The following is a 16,935-nucleotide window of genomic DNA, read 5'->3' as shown; positions in this document are numbered from 1 at the left end:
CAGTTAGTCTAGTCACAAATTGCTAAGTGATACATTTGTCTTGGCTGGGGCTTAAATTCCTACCAATGTGAAACATCAAACTTTTCAACACTAATTCACAGTATCTTTCTGAAGAGGGTAAACTGTTCATCCTAGACTCAGCCTCAACCTGAATTCATAGTGCAAAGCTTTTTGTTTATGCAAAATCCAGTATCTTCTTCAAAGATGATGTGGATTAGAGATGTTACATGTTTTAAATAAAGCTTAAAAGCTAAGGCAACACTGGTTGGAAAAAAAAGTTTAAAAAAAGCTTCATTGCTGTGTGCTCAGTGGATGGTTACAAATATAGAGGGTGAGAAACATCAGAAGGGGCAGAAAATTCTTAAAGCAGATACATTGCAGTTTGTTCTATCAGTCAAACCTACTGGGGAGGGTTATTGCTTCTTTCACGGTTATCCCGCCGCCCTCAGTGCTGCTGAATGCCACATCAACTGTTTCAGAGAAGAGAGGAGATCTCAGTGGAGAGAACAGAAGCTTGGCATTCACAAGAAGGAGAAACAGGAACTTTAAAAAACAATAGAAAGGTAATCCAATCATCATTAGTGGAAACAATCCCCAACAAACCTGCTACTGCCAGGCAGCTTTAATTTGCTTAAATAGCATTTAACCATTTCACTCTTTAGGGTTCCCCTTGGTGTTTCAAAGCCTTTGCCATTCCAGTAGCTGTCTGTGGTCAAAATGTGGTGCCATTTCTCCCCGCCCTCTGCAAAAGAAGCTAGCATCTAACCTTCAGAAAAGGCTACATGCTATTTAACAGTCAGAGGAACAGTGAGACACAAAGCCAATGGGCCAGATTTGCAGCTTTGCCAAAATGTTGAATCTCTTCCAAAAAATACTTTTGGTCAAGTCCTCCATCTGTGGCTTATTTCCTTTTCTGCATATTAATAGTTCTTTTTGGAGGCTTTACAGAAAAAGGAAGCAGAGCTTTGAGGGCTGGGAAGTACCGGATAGTCCCGGCAAAAAAAGATGTGGCAATCATCACCATTAGTTTCCTTGAGAGGTTACAGGGAGACCCAACAGAAGCCAGACCCAAAGGAGTTCTGGCAAAGATTCCCTTTGCTCAAACTGTGAGTATGCCTCTTGTCTCTCCTGTTACTAAACAAGGTAACAGTAACTTCCTTTGTCACTCACTGTCCATTAGCCACGGCCAGGATGACAGCCTTTAAGCAGAACACCGTGCCATCCTTCAACACACACACACTACATCCTATGCTAGTTTATATTTATAGCAATTAATTGTTGCACTAATCAATCTCAGGTTTCTATTAGGTGTTTGCTTTGGAAGAAAAGGCAGTTCTAGCTGCTGAAGAAGCATTCTATAAAATCTTGCAGTAGATACTTAAGTTATACAGAAAGTAATCATGTATCGTGCCATTCCTGCTCTGCCTGTTGACAGTAGTGTAACTCCATTGTACAAAAATTCCAACTCGATTAGCAACACAATCACAAGCCTGATGTATTAAAAGCAATAAAACCCAGTTAACAGACTGCAAATAAAAGACATCTATTTCAGATAGCCATAATACTACCTACTAGGGAAGTGGACATCTTCATACAGCATACAGCAACAAGCAAAGCCAGTGGACGGCAACAGAAATATCTACTCTTACCTACCAACACATTTCGAGATCCCAGGCATTAGCATGGGATACTACAAGCAGACAGTTCAATTCTTACCATGAAGCTCATGGTACAGAACAGGATGGAATTCTTTTCTCCTTTGTTAAAAAGTGTCAGTCTCAGTTGGCATCTAGTATACTCAAAAAGGACTTCAGCTTCATGTTGATTTTAAGATGGTCTTTCTCAAAACAGTCTTGTGAAATTCAGAAGCCTTTACTTCAGCGTGGGGAGAAAATTCTGTGAAAATATGTCTTCTCTCCCACAGTAAGAGGAAGAACCAAACTGATTATTAAAGAATTCCAAACAGTACAAACAGCTGTTACTACTAGTGATTAGAAAGGCTGTAGTTTGCATAGAGACCAGTGCAGTTTTACTTGTCTGTATCTGACACAGATACACTCTCAGAGGCAAGTGACCTGATCAATTCGTATCAGTCACAATTCTCTTCTGAATGACTGTTGATTTGAAGAATGACACATTTCCACAAGGAAGTGTTTAATATCATTACTAAAGCCCCAAATTGCTCATTTTAAGTTGAAAATACTGTCTTCAGGAAAACATTACTGCTATATGAACATGACTCACATGCCATGTTTTGAAGCAGGGCTTTGTGAAAACTGTCTTGTCTTTTGGGCAAGTTCCTCAGTCTAGGCATAAGACAACATTACAATGTTTTTATAGTTAAGCTCAAGCGTATCTTAAACACATTTTAAGGAGGTTTCTAATGCAAATATTTAGGATCATTATTTCCCAGAAGAACACGTAGCAGGGTATTTCTAGTGATGTGAGACCAAATACAGCTTTATTTACAGAAAATTCAACGAATCAATACATTAGTTCAACTTTTATGTCTGCATACGAGGGAGAGTCTTCACAGCATCAGAGCAGAAAAACAAGACTATTTTGTACATGCACAGACTGATAATTGATTGTGATTAGCTACAGAAGTGTTACATTTAAATATTTCAACCATTTAAGTCAGTAAGAACAACCACACTATATTTTTAGCAAAATAAACTGAAGTTACAACTACATTTGGCTTCCTGCAGATCAGCTGATGATCTATATGACTGTGTATAGATGTTAAGACCAAACACTAAAGTTGATCCTAAGTTTTGTTCAAAAGATTAGCATTTGTATTGAGTTGTATTTAATGGTTAACCATAAGACTTTCCCCATACACCTGCACTACCTTTCAAATTTACAAAACATTTCAAATTTATCCTTGAAAATGCCTATTTCATATTCCATTGTCTTTTCCCAGGCAGAGGGAAAAACTACCAAGAGTTAGAATAGAATTTTCCACTGCAAATATAGACTTAGGCTATCAAAGTTGTGTGTTCCTAATGAAAAATTCTCCCTGTATCCAAAGAGAAAAATAAGAAATGCAAGAATACAAGCTCAGTGTACAGATCTGAAGATAGACCTCTATCTATTGTAGGTCCATACACAGCAAAGGAACATAATGCTTTGCTTCTCAGGAAGCTGCCTCTGTCTTGCTGTATTTTCCATAAATGCAGCTGCTAATATGACTTTAAAACGTACTATTTAGAAATTCTTCATCAAGAATGCCTTCTAATTGTTTAGAGAATGAATGACAACAGGACTGAACAAGAAAAAGGAAACATGATAATCTTTAAAAGTCAAGGCATCACACTAATACAAAGTAGTCAAATGTAGATATGAAGTCCACTATTTTCCAGACAAAGCTATTTTAAGTTTGAAATTAGCCTACAATATATTACCCAAGAGGAGTCCTGTCATGTAAGAGCAGGCAAGCTTTTGTAAGAAAGATATATTAAACAAAACAGATACCAATGCACATGTAGTCAAGTTCATACCCCCTAATAAAAAAAAGCATGTCGATCAAGACCAAAATTATCTTCGCTTCTGGAAGATGTTGCCACGGCCCATACCACGGCCTCTTCCTCTTGCAGCCACTGAAGAAAGAAAACATCAGGGATGACATGAATCTGACATAACTGCATATTTATCTCAACAACTGACAAGCAAAACATAAACAACAGTCAAAGTCTCTTGCTTAGAAGCAAGGAAATGAGGCTATCTTATGAAGGTCAGAAAGCGATACAACAGTAAAAAGTTTTCTGTAAGAAGAACCAGAACTAACAGTTACACAGTCTTGTTAGAACAGGTGCAGTGAATATTTATACATTTTGTGTTCCTTCTAAGCAGACACACAAATTTGTATAGCCCAAGAAATTTAAAACCCCACACTCTTCCAAGGTCTTGCAACAGAACTCAGTACGTTTCAGCAGATGTTACTCTCCCACGTAACCTTACTGCATTTGCTACAGTTAAGCAAGGACTTTGTGGCCCGTGGTTATTACTCAATCTTATTATAACTAGATTGTTCCCCTGAGAAAGGTACAAATGAGAATGAACTACAGAATGGTTAATAATTACAGCTTCCGAGTAGTTTAAGTACCATCTTAATGTCTGAATCTGTTTTTCTACAAAAGCTTAACAGAAACACCTGAATCCTTCCCTAAGTATTCCAAACAGCTAGTAGCCACAATCACTGGGAAACAGAAGATGAAGCTTTATATAAAGCCTCCATTTAACAAGACTACTCACTATATCCAAATTATTGTTGCATCAATATTACACATTCAGGTAATTGGGCAGTTTGAGTCTTGCCTCCCACCATAAGATGCAATATACAGAAAAACAATGTATGAACCAGTAATCTTTCAGTTTCTTACAGCTTACATTTCCTCAGTGATAGAGATGACAGTTTTCCAGTTCTTCTATAGCAAAATGGGGGCAGAGGAGCATAAACAAATTGTACGTACCTTGAGCTTTGAGAATAGCTGCTTTTCCTCGCCCAGCTCCAGAACCCTGGTTTTTATTCTTCATGCTCTTTAGCATAGGAGCGTTCTTCAACATATCTGGTAAAATGAGAAACCGTATCTTGCTACCTCTGATGTACACCTGTTCAAGCTGTGCCACTCGTCCATCTCTGTATGTCACCGTTATGTTGGACATCTGGAAAGCAAAGACCAGTCAGTGCTCATAGAGGCCTCTAACACAGTTCTGTATTCCTATTTCTCTCGCCTGCAAAATACACAGCCAGGATTCAAGTACCAAAGTCAAACACTTTCCAAGCATACTGCTTTCTCAACTGGAGTTGTGACACAAGGCATCCAGGACCATTAGACATACTCCTAAGCCTGCTCTATTCAAGTAGGCCCAGGACTTCTGCTTTCTCCCCAGTTTGTGATTTAGTTTTATCAGCTTTGTTAGTTTTGTTTTCTCATATTGAATCAGTTTTAATAAAGCTGTTCTAGTCCTAACTATTACGGAAGCATTTAGATTTCAACAATGAATTGCCTAAAGTCAATCAAAATTAAGGCCTCTTAGGATGACTAAAATAACATGCATTAAAAAAAGCTTCAATTTCTTAAATCAAGGTTTGTTTATTTTTACGCTCAGTGGCTTTAAATAAACAGCAGAAACATTGTTCACAGAACAGAATCTCAAGAACCCTGCTATTATTGACAGGAATGCCCAATCCGACTCTAAAACCGTAAAGAATAAGCTCTGGCCTCTTTGGAGTGCTTAATAATCCTTAATACATTTCACTATGGTAAGACAGCATACATGCAGCAATACAGTTTTCTTTATCCTAAGACTAAAAGCAACGGTCTTTTAACCAAACTGTCAATAAGCTAGCTCTCAGCTTTTCCAGGCACAGATCAGATAGCCTTCCCTCCATCCTTCTGAAGCAGGTATACCTGACAATTCATGTTGTCTTCAGCTTCAATAAGTTTCCCTCGGTAAACTTCTCCTGTATTGGTCTCACATGTTACAATGTGGCCTTCAGCCTCATGCAGGACTTTAATTGGCACTCCAATCGACATGTTTGCAGTGCTGTGGCTCTACACCTGAGACAAGAAAAAAAACAAAGGACATAATTACAAATAAAGTTGTAGACTAGGTTTTACCTACACAATCTATGATCTTTCCCAGTGTAATGCGCTGATTTTCTCTCTTGCCCAAACACACCATATGCTTTAACAATGCATTAATAAAACTTCTCTAGAAAGATACCCACAAGAAAACACTTGAAAGATCAGCAGAAGTAAGTCTTTTCCAGATCTCTTCTGACCTAGGAAATTCACTTGTAAATACCAGATAATGGACCACTTGTATAGCCAGGTGCACCTCAAATGGAAACGGCCCGAGGTGCATCCCATAAAGGTACAGCCAGCCTGACCACCTACGAGCTAAGCTGGACCTGTGGGTAGCACAGACATGCTCACAGACCACATCACCTAAGCAACAGCCTCTACCACGAGCGAGCCCAGCGCACACCACACGCACACGCTGCAGCCCTGGCGAGCGCCCCGCGCGACCCTCCTTCACTTGAAGGCCCCCAAGTCTCAGCCCTGCCCCAGAGGCAGAGGGGGGCCCGAGCCCGGCGGGGAGGCCCACCCCCGAGAGGCCGAGCAGAGCGCCCGAGGCCTGCGCAGGCCGGCGGCCGCCCCACCGCGGCTTCGCCCCCTCAGGCCCGGGCGCCCGAACGAGCCCACAGGCCCCAAGGGATGCGGCACAGCTCGGATGCTCCCCCACAGCACGCGGAGAGCGAGGAAGGGCCCTACCGCTCTTGGGAACACCCAGGACGGCCGGGAACCCTGCTCGGGGCCGGGCCGGGCCCGCCACCACTCACCGCCCGCCAACCGCCTCAGCCTGGGCCCGCGCTCACCCCCTAATGGCCTCCTCCAGCTTCCCGCCGTGCACCGCACGCCGGAACCAGAAGGCAGTGGCGGGAGCAGCTCAGCCCCTTCCTTTCCCGCCCCCGCCAGGGCCCCTGGGGCCGCCGGGCTGCGTTGCCTTGGCACCACGGTTCCGCCGCAGTCTTGTCCCGGTGCCCCGCCCCTGGGGCAGGGCTGGCTACCGGCGCGCCGCGCGCTTCCCCGCCCGCCTCAGGTCGCGCCCCGGCCCTCGGTCCCGTGCCCCCTGCCCGCTGTGTCATGCCCTTGCCCACCGACACACCCGACCGCCACCGCCCACACCGCGGCCACGGCGCGGGGCAGACGCCTCGGGGCCCGGCCCCCCGCAGCCCCCGCCTCCGCCCCCGCCCCCGGGGCCGGGAGGAGCCAGCGCCGCGCCGAGGCATGCCGGGCTCCTGGGCCGCGCCGCCGCGCGGGCCGGCTTGGCGGGGCCGGCAGTAAGCGGGCGGCAGGCCCCGCCGCCGCCATGAAGAGCCCCCGGGAGGCTGGGGATCCGCCGCCAGGTCAGTGCGCCCCGCCGCGGCAGCAAGGCCGGCCGCGGCAGCAAGGCCGGCCCCGGCCGCCTCCCGCAGCCCTCCTGCTGCGGGCGGCCGCCGCTTGCCGCCGGGGAGCGCGGGGCGCCTGGGTGCCGGGCGGAGCCCTCCTCGGGGCGCCCTGACGGCGGGGCGGGGGCCGGCCTGCGGGGTCTTCGCGGCGGGTTCTGCCCTGGCGGAACGGGCTGGGCGCCGACTCGGGCCGCGGGAGGGAGCCCTGGGTACGGCCCTGCCGGCGGCGGGGAGCGGGCGGCTTTTGCCATCCCCTTCGGAGGCCCTGGCAGCCTCCTCTGCCCTCCCAGAGGCGCGAAGTTGCAGCAGCAGCAATGTGGAATTACTGGCTCCGTCTCTAAGTTCGCTGCGCCGAGGAGCTGGCGAACCGGAGAGGTGTTTTCAGTGTTATTTACAGCCACAGCATATACTGGCTTGTATCTTACCTCAGGACAGCTGACAGTCATCACTGAAGAAGTCTGGGGGTGTTGGGAAACAGAATGACTGGAAGCTGAACATCCAAGAAAATTATTACCAAGTTATTACGCTTTGAAGTCTTCACATAGAAAACATGTACCTCTTCAGTTAATCTTGGGACTTGACAGAGGCCCTGGGTATTAACAAAAAGGGGACAGAATCATAACGTGCCAAGAAAAAATGACAACAAAATACTTACAGATCCTGGTTTGAGGAGAATCTGGGAATTGGGTTTTCATTTTTTCTTTAGGCTACTTAAGAGCACCTTAATCTAGATCAATTAAAAAGACTGAATATACCAATGGGTATGCCAGTCTTCAGAGTCATGATTAAACAGTGGCACAACTATGAAAAAATATTTGGAAAGAGTCCAGAATATCTGTGTTGGCTTGTCCCTACAGTAGGCTATAGCTTTGTTAAAAATAATGTAAGATTACAAACAACATTATCTAAAAAGTTTTATAAATAAAATTACATCAAAACTAGACCAGTCCACGTGATGTCAAATGCATTTTTATTCGCATCTGAAAATGTAGTTGACCTTGTGTTAACAAAACTTTTCAAAGGTCTTTTCTAGATCAAAGGTAAGGTTACTGAGAAAAGCCCTTTATGATTAACTCACTTTGATTGACGTTGCAGTCGCAATAACAGGCACAACTCTTCAAGTCCTTCGAGTGGCAAGGGTGTTTCTGAAACTGAAACCACCACATTGCCAACCTTATAAAAATAAAAACTGAGGCAGAGGGGTGGAGCTACTTATATTCTGGGACTTTTTCATAGAGATTGTTCTTTTTCACTCTCCCTTTGTTGAGTTATGGAGGGAGTTAACACAAAAGGCCAACTGGTGCCATTTGTGAGCTTTGTTAACCTAAAATTACTCACAGTCCCTGAGGAAAAAGACATCTGTAGAAAAGGCTCAAATCTGTGGGGCTTGTAAGAGATCAACGCCTGGAGATCTTGGTTGTGTCTGTTTTCTCAGAGTTTAGTTTAACTCCTTTTGTGGCACAGAAATATAGACACAAGAGAAAGGATGAATAGCTGTGCCTTACCTACTATTATTTAGGAAGGTATACAGCTTCATAGTTGGGGGCTGGTGGGTGTGTCACCCTACCAAAAGGAATAAAATGAAACTTCCAAGGAAAAGAGGGTGGACCATACAGCAGAGTGATCCAGGTATGGAACAGTAAAGGAGTATGAGATTAAACCAAATGCTTAACTGTACAGAAATACCAAGTCTACATTCCCCTAAGAAAGAAAAAATACCTGCCAATCAGATAAAGTAAAAAAATGTTTCTAAGTTTCCGCCACTATAGTGCTGAGGACAAGCTGACTTTTAATGCTAAGGTATGGAAAAAACATTCCTGTATGGATTGACATCTTTTGTGTGTTACTCACAATGAGGTGTTTTCGCTACAGTTGACTGCATCCAGCTGAAAGTGCCAGTCATTCAGCAGTTGTACCACTGGGACTGTGGGCTAGCCTGCTCCAGGATGGTGCTTCAGTAAGTGACTGTTTTGGTTTGAACGGGTGGGAAATCCCATCCCATGGGAGAGGGGTAGTGGGAAGCAACATCCAGGGAGAAGAGGTGTGTTGAAGCAGCTGTGAGTTTAATTTAGTCTTATGAGATCACATATTCTCAGGTACCCTTAGAGAATTACTGCTGCTTGGGCTTGGCACAACTCTCCAGCAGGAGCAAGGGAAAATATAAACTGAGATGAACTTAAGACCCTTTTGAATAATTGACTGTTTTGACAGATGCAAAATATCTGATCAGCTCTAAGAACTTTGCAGGTTGGCTAATAAAAAGTTATCCCTCTTTCCTGTTGTTATAATTCAGAACTGATACTTAGCACAGCAGTTCACCTAATTCCTTTCTGTGTTTTCAAGTGATGGGTAGGTGTATCCAAGTTTATGAGTATATACTACCTCTATCCTGCTGAGCCCCCAGTCTGTGGGATGAGTGTTTTTGTTCCAAGAGTAGTTTCAAATTCAAAACAATGCACTATATTGCCCTTTGGGTTTTTTTTTGGTTTGGTTTGGTTTTTCTTTTTTTGAACTAGTAGCTGTCCTGCTGAACTCCTCTTTCCTTCCACAGAGGAACATGAGCTTAGGTGCAGGAGAAATACCTATTTAGATGTCCACTTAGTAGATATGAAGCAGAAGATTTTCATTTCTCTCCATCCCTTCTGCCAAGACGTTAGTCCGTGTGCTGGTAATTTCCCATCTTGACTACTGTAACCTCTGCCTCTTTATTCCCTTTACCTCTTTGCCACTCCAGTCTGCCCAAAACTCAGCTTCCAAGATTAATCTTCTTACCCTGCTGGTCTGACTTTGTTTGCCCTGCATCCTCAATTTCAGTCCTTTTTTTTTTCCCCTCCCATTTACTTCCATTTGTTTTCTGACTTCCAGAACTCTGTAACTGCCTCTCCCCACCCCTTTGCAACCTGTCCCAAGCTTCCTCCTGACTTCATCTCCCCTTTATTGCCTTTTGTGCCATCAGTGCCTAAGACAAGCTTCCTTTGAATATTTACTGACTTCCTTTACAGTTCCTCCTTTTGAATCAATCTATTGCGTGAAGCAAGTTTTAGTCTTTTAACACTTCTTTCTGAGTTTGCTTTAATATGCTTGTACATTTAGATGGAGAGCCCTTCAGGATAGAGTTCTATACTTGCTCAGTATAGCTTGCCTATTGTACAGCATCTACACTGTACACTTCTAGCACTGTAAAACAGTCAAGATACCCATACATTTCCAATTAAAAAAAGTCAACAATAAATCCAGTTAAATATTCCCTACTCCCTTCCCTTCCCTTAAATTTGTGGCTCCTTTGTGGGTTGGGTTTTTTTTTTGTTATTTCTTAGCCAAGCCCATTGTTTCAGTTTTTACGTCCTGTGATGTGGAGGCTTGGGCTACAGCACACATTTTGCTTCTCCTGAGATCTGTGCTTCCCTTCCCCTGCCTTTCCTAATACCATAGGTACCTGAATCATTTGGACAATGATGAATTTCAGAAAGCCATCCAGGAACTCCAGTTAACAAAGAGTATCTGGACTATTGACCTGGCCTACCTAATGCGGCACTTCGGTGTTAAGCATAAATTTTGCACCCAGACGCTTGGAGTGGACAAGGGCTACAAAAATCAGGTTAGTATTCTTATCTACTGGGAGACAGCAGACAGTTTTAAAAGCCCTGTGTGTTATGCTATAAAAGCTCTGCTGTGTTACTGACAATTTACCACAGTTCCTGTAAACAAGGTTTGCCTATTGCCAAAACTGGCATAAATCAGTTCCAAAGGCGAGGCTAGATATGATCCCACATATTTTACATCTTTGATTCCGTAATATGAATTTTTTAAAAAGTTTTCATGTAGTGCTCATGAAAGCTTCCAGCCTATTTGACAGCCTTGGAGACTGAAGCCCTCTATTTATCTACAGAACAGGTACAGCCTGGGCAGCAGCAGTGCTAGCTTCCACTTTCCCCACCACCGTGCCTCAGCCCTGACCTGGAAGAACCACCTCTAGAGGTGAGAGGGGAACTCGGCCTCCATGTCCATTGAGAGCTTGGCCTCTTCAAGATTGCCAGCAAGGGTGCCAATGAGGACCTATAGTGGCGATGGCTTTTTTAATGCAAGCTCCTGCCCAGTATGAACCAATCAGGCTTCTTTCATGTAGGCAACTGAATAGCCACTGGATGGAAATTACAACAATAACTGACCAGGAGTGAATTTAAACTTATAATTTAGAGCAGGAATCCTTATCCTCTTATCAGTGAACTAAGGGAGAGATCTCTTATCCCATAGCCAGATCTCCAACTTATGCAGGCCCTTGCTAGCAGGGATTCTAAGTGGTGGATTACCTAAGGTAAACATCATTCCAGTTCATAACTTCTATTATCTCCACAGTCATTTTACAGGAAGCACTTTGACACAGAAGAGAATCGAGTGAATCAGCTCTTTGCACAAGCCAAAGCCTGCAAGGTGCTGGTGGAGAAGTGGTAAGATTATTGTTTTCTTTTCTTTCCCTTTGGAGATTCTGTGGGCCCCATGCTTTTCTTGGAGAAAGACACTGAAATCAGGCCCTGAGCCTTTTTGTGAATTACAGTCTTTCTACTATACCTGTCTCAAAAAAACCGAAAAAGTGGACATCAAGAGTTAATGATGAAGTTTGAGGAAAAATAGTCATGAGACAGAATAAGTGATTTGAAAATGCTGACAGGAGTTGACTATTGTTTATGTTTTCCATTTGATTATCCATTAAGATTACCCAGTAGGGAGTGCCTACAGCACTCTAATGGGCAGCACTCTAATGGGCCTTTGTTGGAATTAAGGAGAGTGCTACGTGGGCACACAACCCATTGTTCCCAGAGCTATGCAAACATTATACCTCTCTGTTCCTAGACAGACGTGCAAAGAAAAAGCTAGCATACAAGCTTTTGCCAAGGGGAGGATGAAATAAAGAACCTCTATGAAAGAGCTGCAAACCCAGGAGAAGGGGAAAAACTGCAGAATTGTTTCACAACCGACAGTGCTATTCTACATGGGAAATAACTAAGCGTCCATGTTCAACTTGAGTTGCATCCCTTTTTAGAGTGAAGCTGGATTTGGATCTGTTGTCAAAGTGGGATAAATCATTAGGAGTAAGAAAAGAAGAGAGGGTACAGGGCAGCCACAACAGCATTTGAATGCTGCAATGCAACTTTCATTTAGCAGAATCCTTAAGGGTCCTTTTTAACATATACAGCGTCTGTATGGCACCATCTGTTTAACTAGAGCTGTGACAGGACAGAAGGGACAGTCAGTCCATCTTTAGCAATCTTAAGATCATGGCCTAGATCAAGGCAGGGGCAGGAGCCATATCTACCTGTGCAGTACTGAGGCTGGGGCATCAAAGAGGAGAAGCGACACTAGAAAAGATTAAAAAGCACATGAGTTCAGTTAGGTAGTGTACACAGCCCGGACATCTGGCACGTATCCAAGGGATGAGTTTCTAATGCATATGGAAGACACCATCTGCCTCAGCAAAGGACAGCTTTTAACAGATGAGGTTATAGGTTATGTTTGGTTAATACTCATTCTCTGTAGGAGGTACTATAGAAATAAAGCCTCACGAGCATCAGGTAGTCCAAAATTGCAACTGGGAGAAACATATCCCTGTGTGACAGAGGCAAATTTGGGCACGTCTTAATTTGGTTAGTGATTATACAATCTTTAACCACTCAGTCAATAAAGATTCGGTGCTTCAGAGATAAGCTTCTGTAAGAGCAGGAGAGAACACTTCACTTAAGATTTTCCCACAGCAGAAGTCTCTCAAGTTACTGAATGAGTTGCCAGCTCCTTTAATACTCTTCTCTGGGGCATCTGATACATTCTGAGATTACATTTCTATTACTGCAGAATCCAGAGCTGTTGGTCTGCACTTCAGTAGCAGCAATGAGATCAAAAGGCCTTGAATGACACAGGTTTTGTCAGGCTTTGTCTGTAGCAAAGCTTGCAGGGTTTAACAGCAAAAAGCTGTACCTGCGACATAAAAATAACCATGCCAGCTACATGTCATAAGTACTGTCCATCATCACACACTTCATTGTATACCAGTCTCTTTCCTAAGCTTGTTAATAAGCACGTCTGATTTTTTTTCTGCAGCACAGTAACTGTTCAAGACATCCAAAACCACCTGTCCCAAGGTCATGTAGCCATTGTCCTAGTGAATGCGGTCCTGCTATTGTGTGATCTTTGCTCAAGTCCTGTCAAATACTGCTGCTTCCTCCCCATTGGACAGAAGTGCTTCTGCAGGAATCCTGACTACCAGGGCCATTTCATTGTGTTATGTGGCTACAACAAAGCCTCAGGGAGTATTTACTACAACAACCCTGCCTATGCTGACCGTGAGTAGCCTGTTCCTTTTGGGTGGATTCTCAGCCACTGCATTATTAATGTCTGTAATAGAGAGCCACAGCTGGACTTCCCCTAATAGTGTGCATATATTTCAAGCATCACTAGCCAGTTTGTCAGAAGGGGTTTTGCCACATTAATTAAATCAGCGCTGCATTTTGTGCTGTGATTTACTTGAGGCATTGAGATACGCATTCTAGCAAACTTGTTTGGCTTTCAGATGGGTTAGTGAGAGATGCTAACTGTTCAGAATATAACAGGATGCCAATTTAGTACCTATTTACAGCATTACTTCAGTGAGCACTGCCTTTGAGGTGAAAAGATCTACCTGAGTAAAGCTGTAACCTAAGCTGATAAGTCCAGTCTGTATACTAGTTATTTTTCTTTGTAGAGGCTGCTAGACCCAGTGTAAGAGCCTTTCACAGGCAAATTCTTCTGAATTTTTAGTAACATTTTATTCCTCCTTAACAGGAACATGCTGCACCAGCATCAGTAACTTTGAGGAAGCCAGGACAAGTTACGGCACTGATGAAGATATTCTGTTCATCTACACAGACAGCTGACATCCACACCTGATACTTCTGGTCCTTTCCTGTGCAGCCTGCATGGCAGCTGGCTGCTTGTCTCAGGACTCCCCCTGCAGAGACCTTGCTCCTGAATTGCAGTGGGATCTTAAACAAGGGAGGCTTTATAGACATTGATAGAACTATATTGCAATGCTGTCTTTACCTTTTTTTTCCCTGATGATGTATCTGATTTTGCAATTTATGTCTCAGTTTTGTTTTTCTGTTGGTTCCCCCCCCCCATTTTCAACATTGCACATTTGACTGGAGTTTTAAAATACAGGTCCAGAGCCTGTTCACTTTGAGCTTATTTTCAAATTAAACACATGAGAAAAAAGCACCAAATTTGTGAACTTTAACACTTGGTAATACATGCATAGGTTTAGGTAAACAAAACCAGGAAAAAAAAAATAGTAAATTTTCTGTTTCTCTTTCTGTCAAAGCATCAAGAGCTGATCTTCATCCTAAATCTAGGGATTTGAGGTTCAGCAGGGTATTATGGAAGGAAAAAAAAAATTAACTTAAACCACTTTTTAAATAACAAAAAATGCCTTGCTGGCTCATCAGTATTGTCTGCATTGTGGAAATGAAACACATTTACTCAAGGAAACTTCCCACGTACCAAATTCACCTTTCGCAGATTTAGCATTTATGCCACTGCATTGAATTTTGAATCATAGTTATTGGTATTGTTCCCTTGTACTACAAACTCAATCTCTTCGCTAAATCCTCTAGGATGACTGCACAGAGCTCTGTATTGCCCCAAAAGTTTAAGTGAAGATATTTTATTTGTACCTAGAAGTCTTTATTGCTCTCTGCAAAAACCTCTGAACATTATGCCACCCACATGTGCCAGTTTCTGCAGAATCCATTCTAAATATAAACTTTAAACTTACTAAGCAAATACAGAAAATGATCATCCACACTAATGGTATACATTTTGTGTCTATATTGTAATATCTGGATTGTAACTAAATGCTGAATAATAATTTGAGCCAAATTTTGCTATTGGTATTAGTTCAGTGACCTTCTAAGAGCTGAAATCAGTTAAGAAAAGAGGGAATACAAATGTCTCTTTGCTACAAGTAAAAAGGCAGGAACTCAGATTTTCTAGCTCTTGTACTACAGCTGTATTTGGATTAATTTGGAGTTACTGTACTCGAACATTATCAAGTGAAATTGTTAGCAGCCCATTCATAATCCCTTCACGTATTACCCGGGTTTAATTACTTTGCTGAGGAGCACTGTAAAGTTTAAGAAATAGCCATCTATTTCAGATTCATCCATCACCATTTCCTACAAGTCTTGATCTCCAGTCCTGCCTAAGTTGAAGTGGGTAGAAAAATCAATGTTAATACTGATGTAAAGTTAGCAAAATTTTATTTTGCACTTAAGACAGAGATCCCACATCTTTGGCATGGTTTTAGGAAAAGAACTGTTCAAGTTCTGGAACTGCGTGGAATAACAGTAAAAAGACATTGTTAATTAGTGGTGGGAGTAAATAAACAGAAATCTACTTTCAGCATGGTAAAAAAGACAAAACATTTTCTTTTATCAATTGTTGACTTACTGAAAAGTATCTGGAATAAGTATGCTCAGTAGAATCAAGAATGCTCCTTTATACAAAGGCTAAAATTGGTAACAGACATTTAACATGCAGTAGCCTTTAAAAAGTTCCGAACAAAAAGTATGTGACAAGAAATTATCAGTATATCAAATTTTGCTTATCACTGATGAAGTTGGAATACATTCTGGCACTTGCAAAATGAGTAAAAATTAGGATGTGATTTGTGAGCAGTAGAACCAGTACATTAGTGCCACCAGCAGAATCCCGGAAAAAAGGTACAAAACCTATTGTAGATAATGCCTTCTGACTCCTCCAAAGTAAGTCACCAGAAGGCTACTAATCTGGGAATTTTTATGTCTTAAGTCCAAATTCATGATGTTTGATTTAGAGAGATTGTAGTAGCTATGTTACTAATTAACAGGTATGTAAACTACAGGTTGATAGAGTACTTCCTTAACCCATGCATTTTCAGATAGGTAGTTCATTCAATACCATTAAACTGCCACGGGATTTATTTTAGAGCAGGCTTGGTTAGCTAAATAAAATCAATTCTTACAAAAGGCTTGTACTTGACATTTAGCCTCTTACTGGTTCAGTTATCCAAATGCGAATCTTGAGCTTATACATAAAACATGAACTTAAGGGCATGCTAAGTGTTCTGAAGTGCACAGACAGGTGTAACAATATTGACTGTTAAATGTGTGGTACCTAGGGATTAAATACTTCAACAAAACTGAAAGATAAAGAAACAAAGCTGTTTGTTTAAGCTAATATAGACAAAAGGAGAACTCCACCATTGCAATAGGATCTCTTATAGCTGCCAAATGGAAGATAGCTATGAGAGATGAAAACACAAGGAAGAAGCAAAAGCCAAGTGAAAAGACTGAGTATTTGTATGACACACATTCAGATTAAAAAGCAGCTCACTGTGCAAGCATTCAGAACATCTGCATTTTCTGAAACTTTGTTTCCCATTACAGGATTGCCTATCAAAATACTCATTCTGAAAATGTTTTGTCACTTTGTTTCCTTCATAATGTCAATAGCAAAGGAAGGGGTATTTTACATGCAGGGATTTTATACATAAATATATTTTTGTTTGTAATTAAGCCATTCTCAATAAAGGTTTAAAGTCACAGATAAGCCTGTAACATAATGTAGCAAGTGCATTTATTAATTAGCTTATTATGAAAAATGTTGGAAAATCTTTAGAGGACATGTTACATACTTAACTGGAAATGGCACAGCTGAAATTGTAATTTGGAAAAAAAATATTAGGAGTTCAAATATTTATTCCAGCTATAAATTCATAATTGCTAGGCTGTAAATTGTATTCATTCTGCACTTCCTGAACACCTAATGCATCACCTGAATCATACGAAACAAAATTTCAATATACACTAGCTGAGAATAGCAAATGTATTGGTATTATCTATATGCAACAGCTGTTTTGTGTACTCTGCAACCACTGAGTATCCTACTGGAGTGCAGCTCCAGGGAGTAGT

At 42.2% G+C, this 16,935-nt stretch overlaps 2 protein-coding genes across 4 annotated transcripts; one reads left to right on the top strand and one right to left on the bottom strand.

The window, feature by feature from the left end:
* Positions 1-2,442: 2,442 nt before the first annotated feature.
* On the bottom strand, positions 2,443-6,745 carry SNRPD3 (small nuclear ribonucleoprotein D3 polypeptide). Of its 3 annotated transcripts, none has more exons than XM_075167870.1 (4): positions 6,386-6,745; positions 5,415-5,564; positions 4,473-4,665; positions 2,443-3,599 (listed from the first exon to the last, which is right to left on the bottom strand). In XM_075167870.1, exons 2-4 carry the CDS (start codon positions 5,538-5,540, stop codon positions 3,538-3,540), a joined length of 381 nt encoding a protein of 126 aa, XP_075023971.1. In that variant the 5' UTR covers positions 5,541-5,564; positions 6,386-6,745; the 3' UTR covers positions 2,443-3,537. The 3 variants fall into 3 exon arrangements, with proteins under 3 accessions (XP_075023971.1, XP_075023973.1, XP_075023972.1); XM_075167872.1 differs by having other exon boundaries at positions 6,350-6,425; XM_075167871.1 differs by lacking the exon at positions 6,386-6,745 and adding an exon at positions 6,282-6,379.
* Positions 6,746-6,781: 36 nt separating this feature from the next.
* Positions 6,782-16,586, top strand: GUCD1 (guanylyl cyclase domain containing 1). The gene is made up of 6 exons (XM_075167869.1): positions 6,782-6,916; positions 8,831-8,915; positions 10,391-10,556; positions 11,315-11,406; positions 13,052-13,293; positions 13,772-16,586. The coding sequence occupies exons 1-6, from the start codon at positions 6,880-6,882 to the stop codon at positions 13,861-13,863; spliced, it is 714 nt and encodes a 237-aa protein (XP_075023970.1). The 5' UTR covers positions 6,782-6,879; the 3' UTR covers positions 13,864-16,586.
* Positions 16,587-16,935: the final 349 nt, after the last annotated feature.

Source organism: Calonectris borealis, chromosome 18, assembly GCF_964195595.1.
Source record: "Calonectris borealis chromosome 18, bCalBor7.hap1.2, whole genome shotgun sequence".
Classification (NCBI taxonomy): domain Eukaryota; kingdom Metazoa; phylum Chordata; class Aves; order Procellariiformes; family Procellariidae; genus Calonectris; species Calonectris borealis.
The sequence above is the reverse complement of the archived record's forward strand: the minus strand, read 5'-3'. Positions and strand labels throughout refer to the sequence as shown.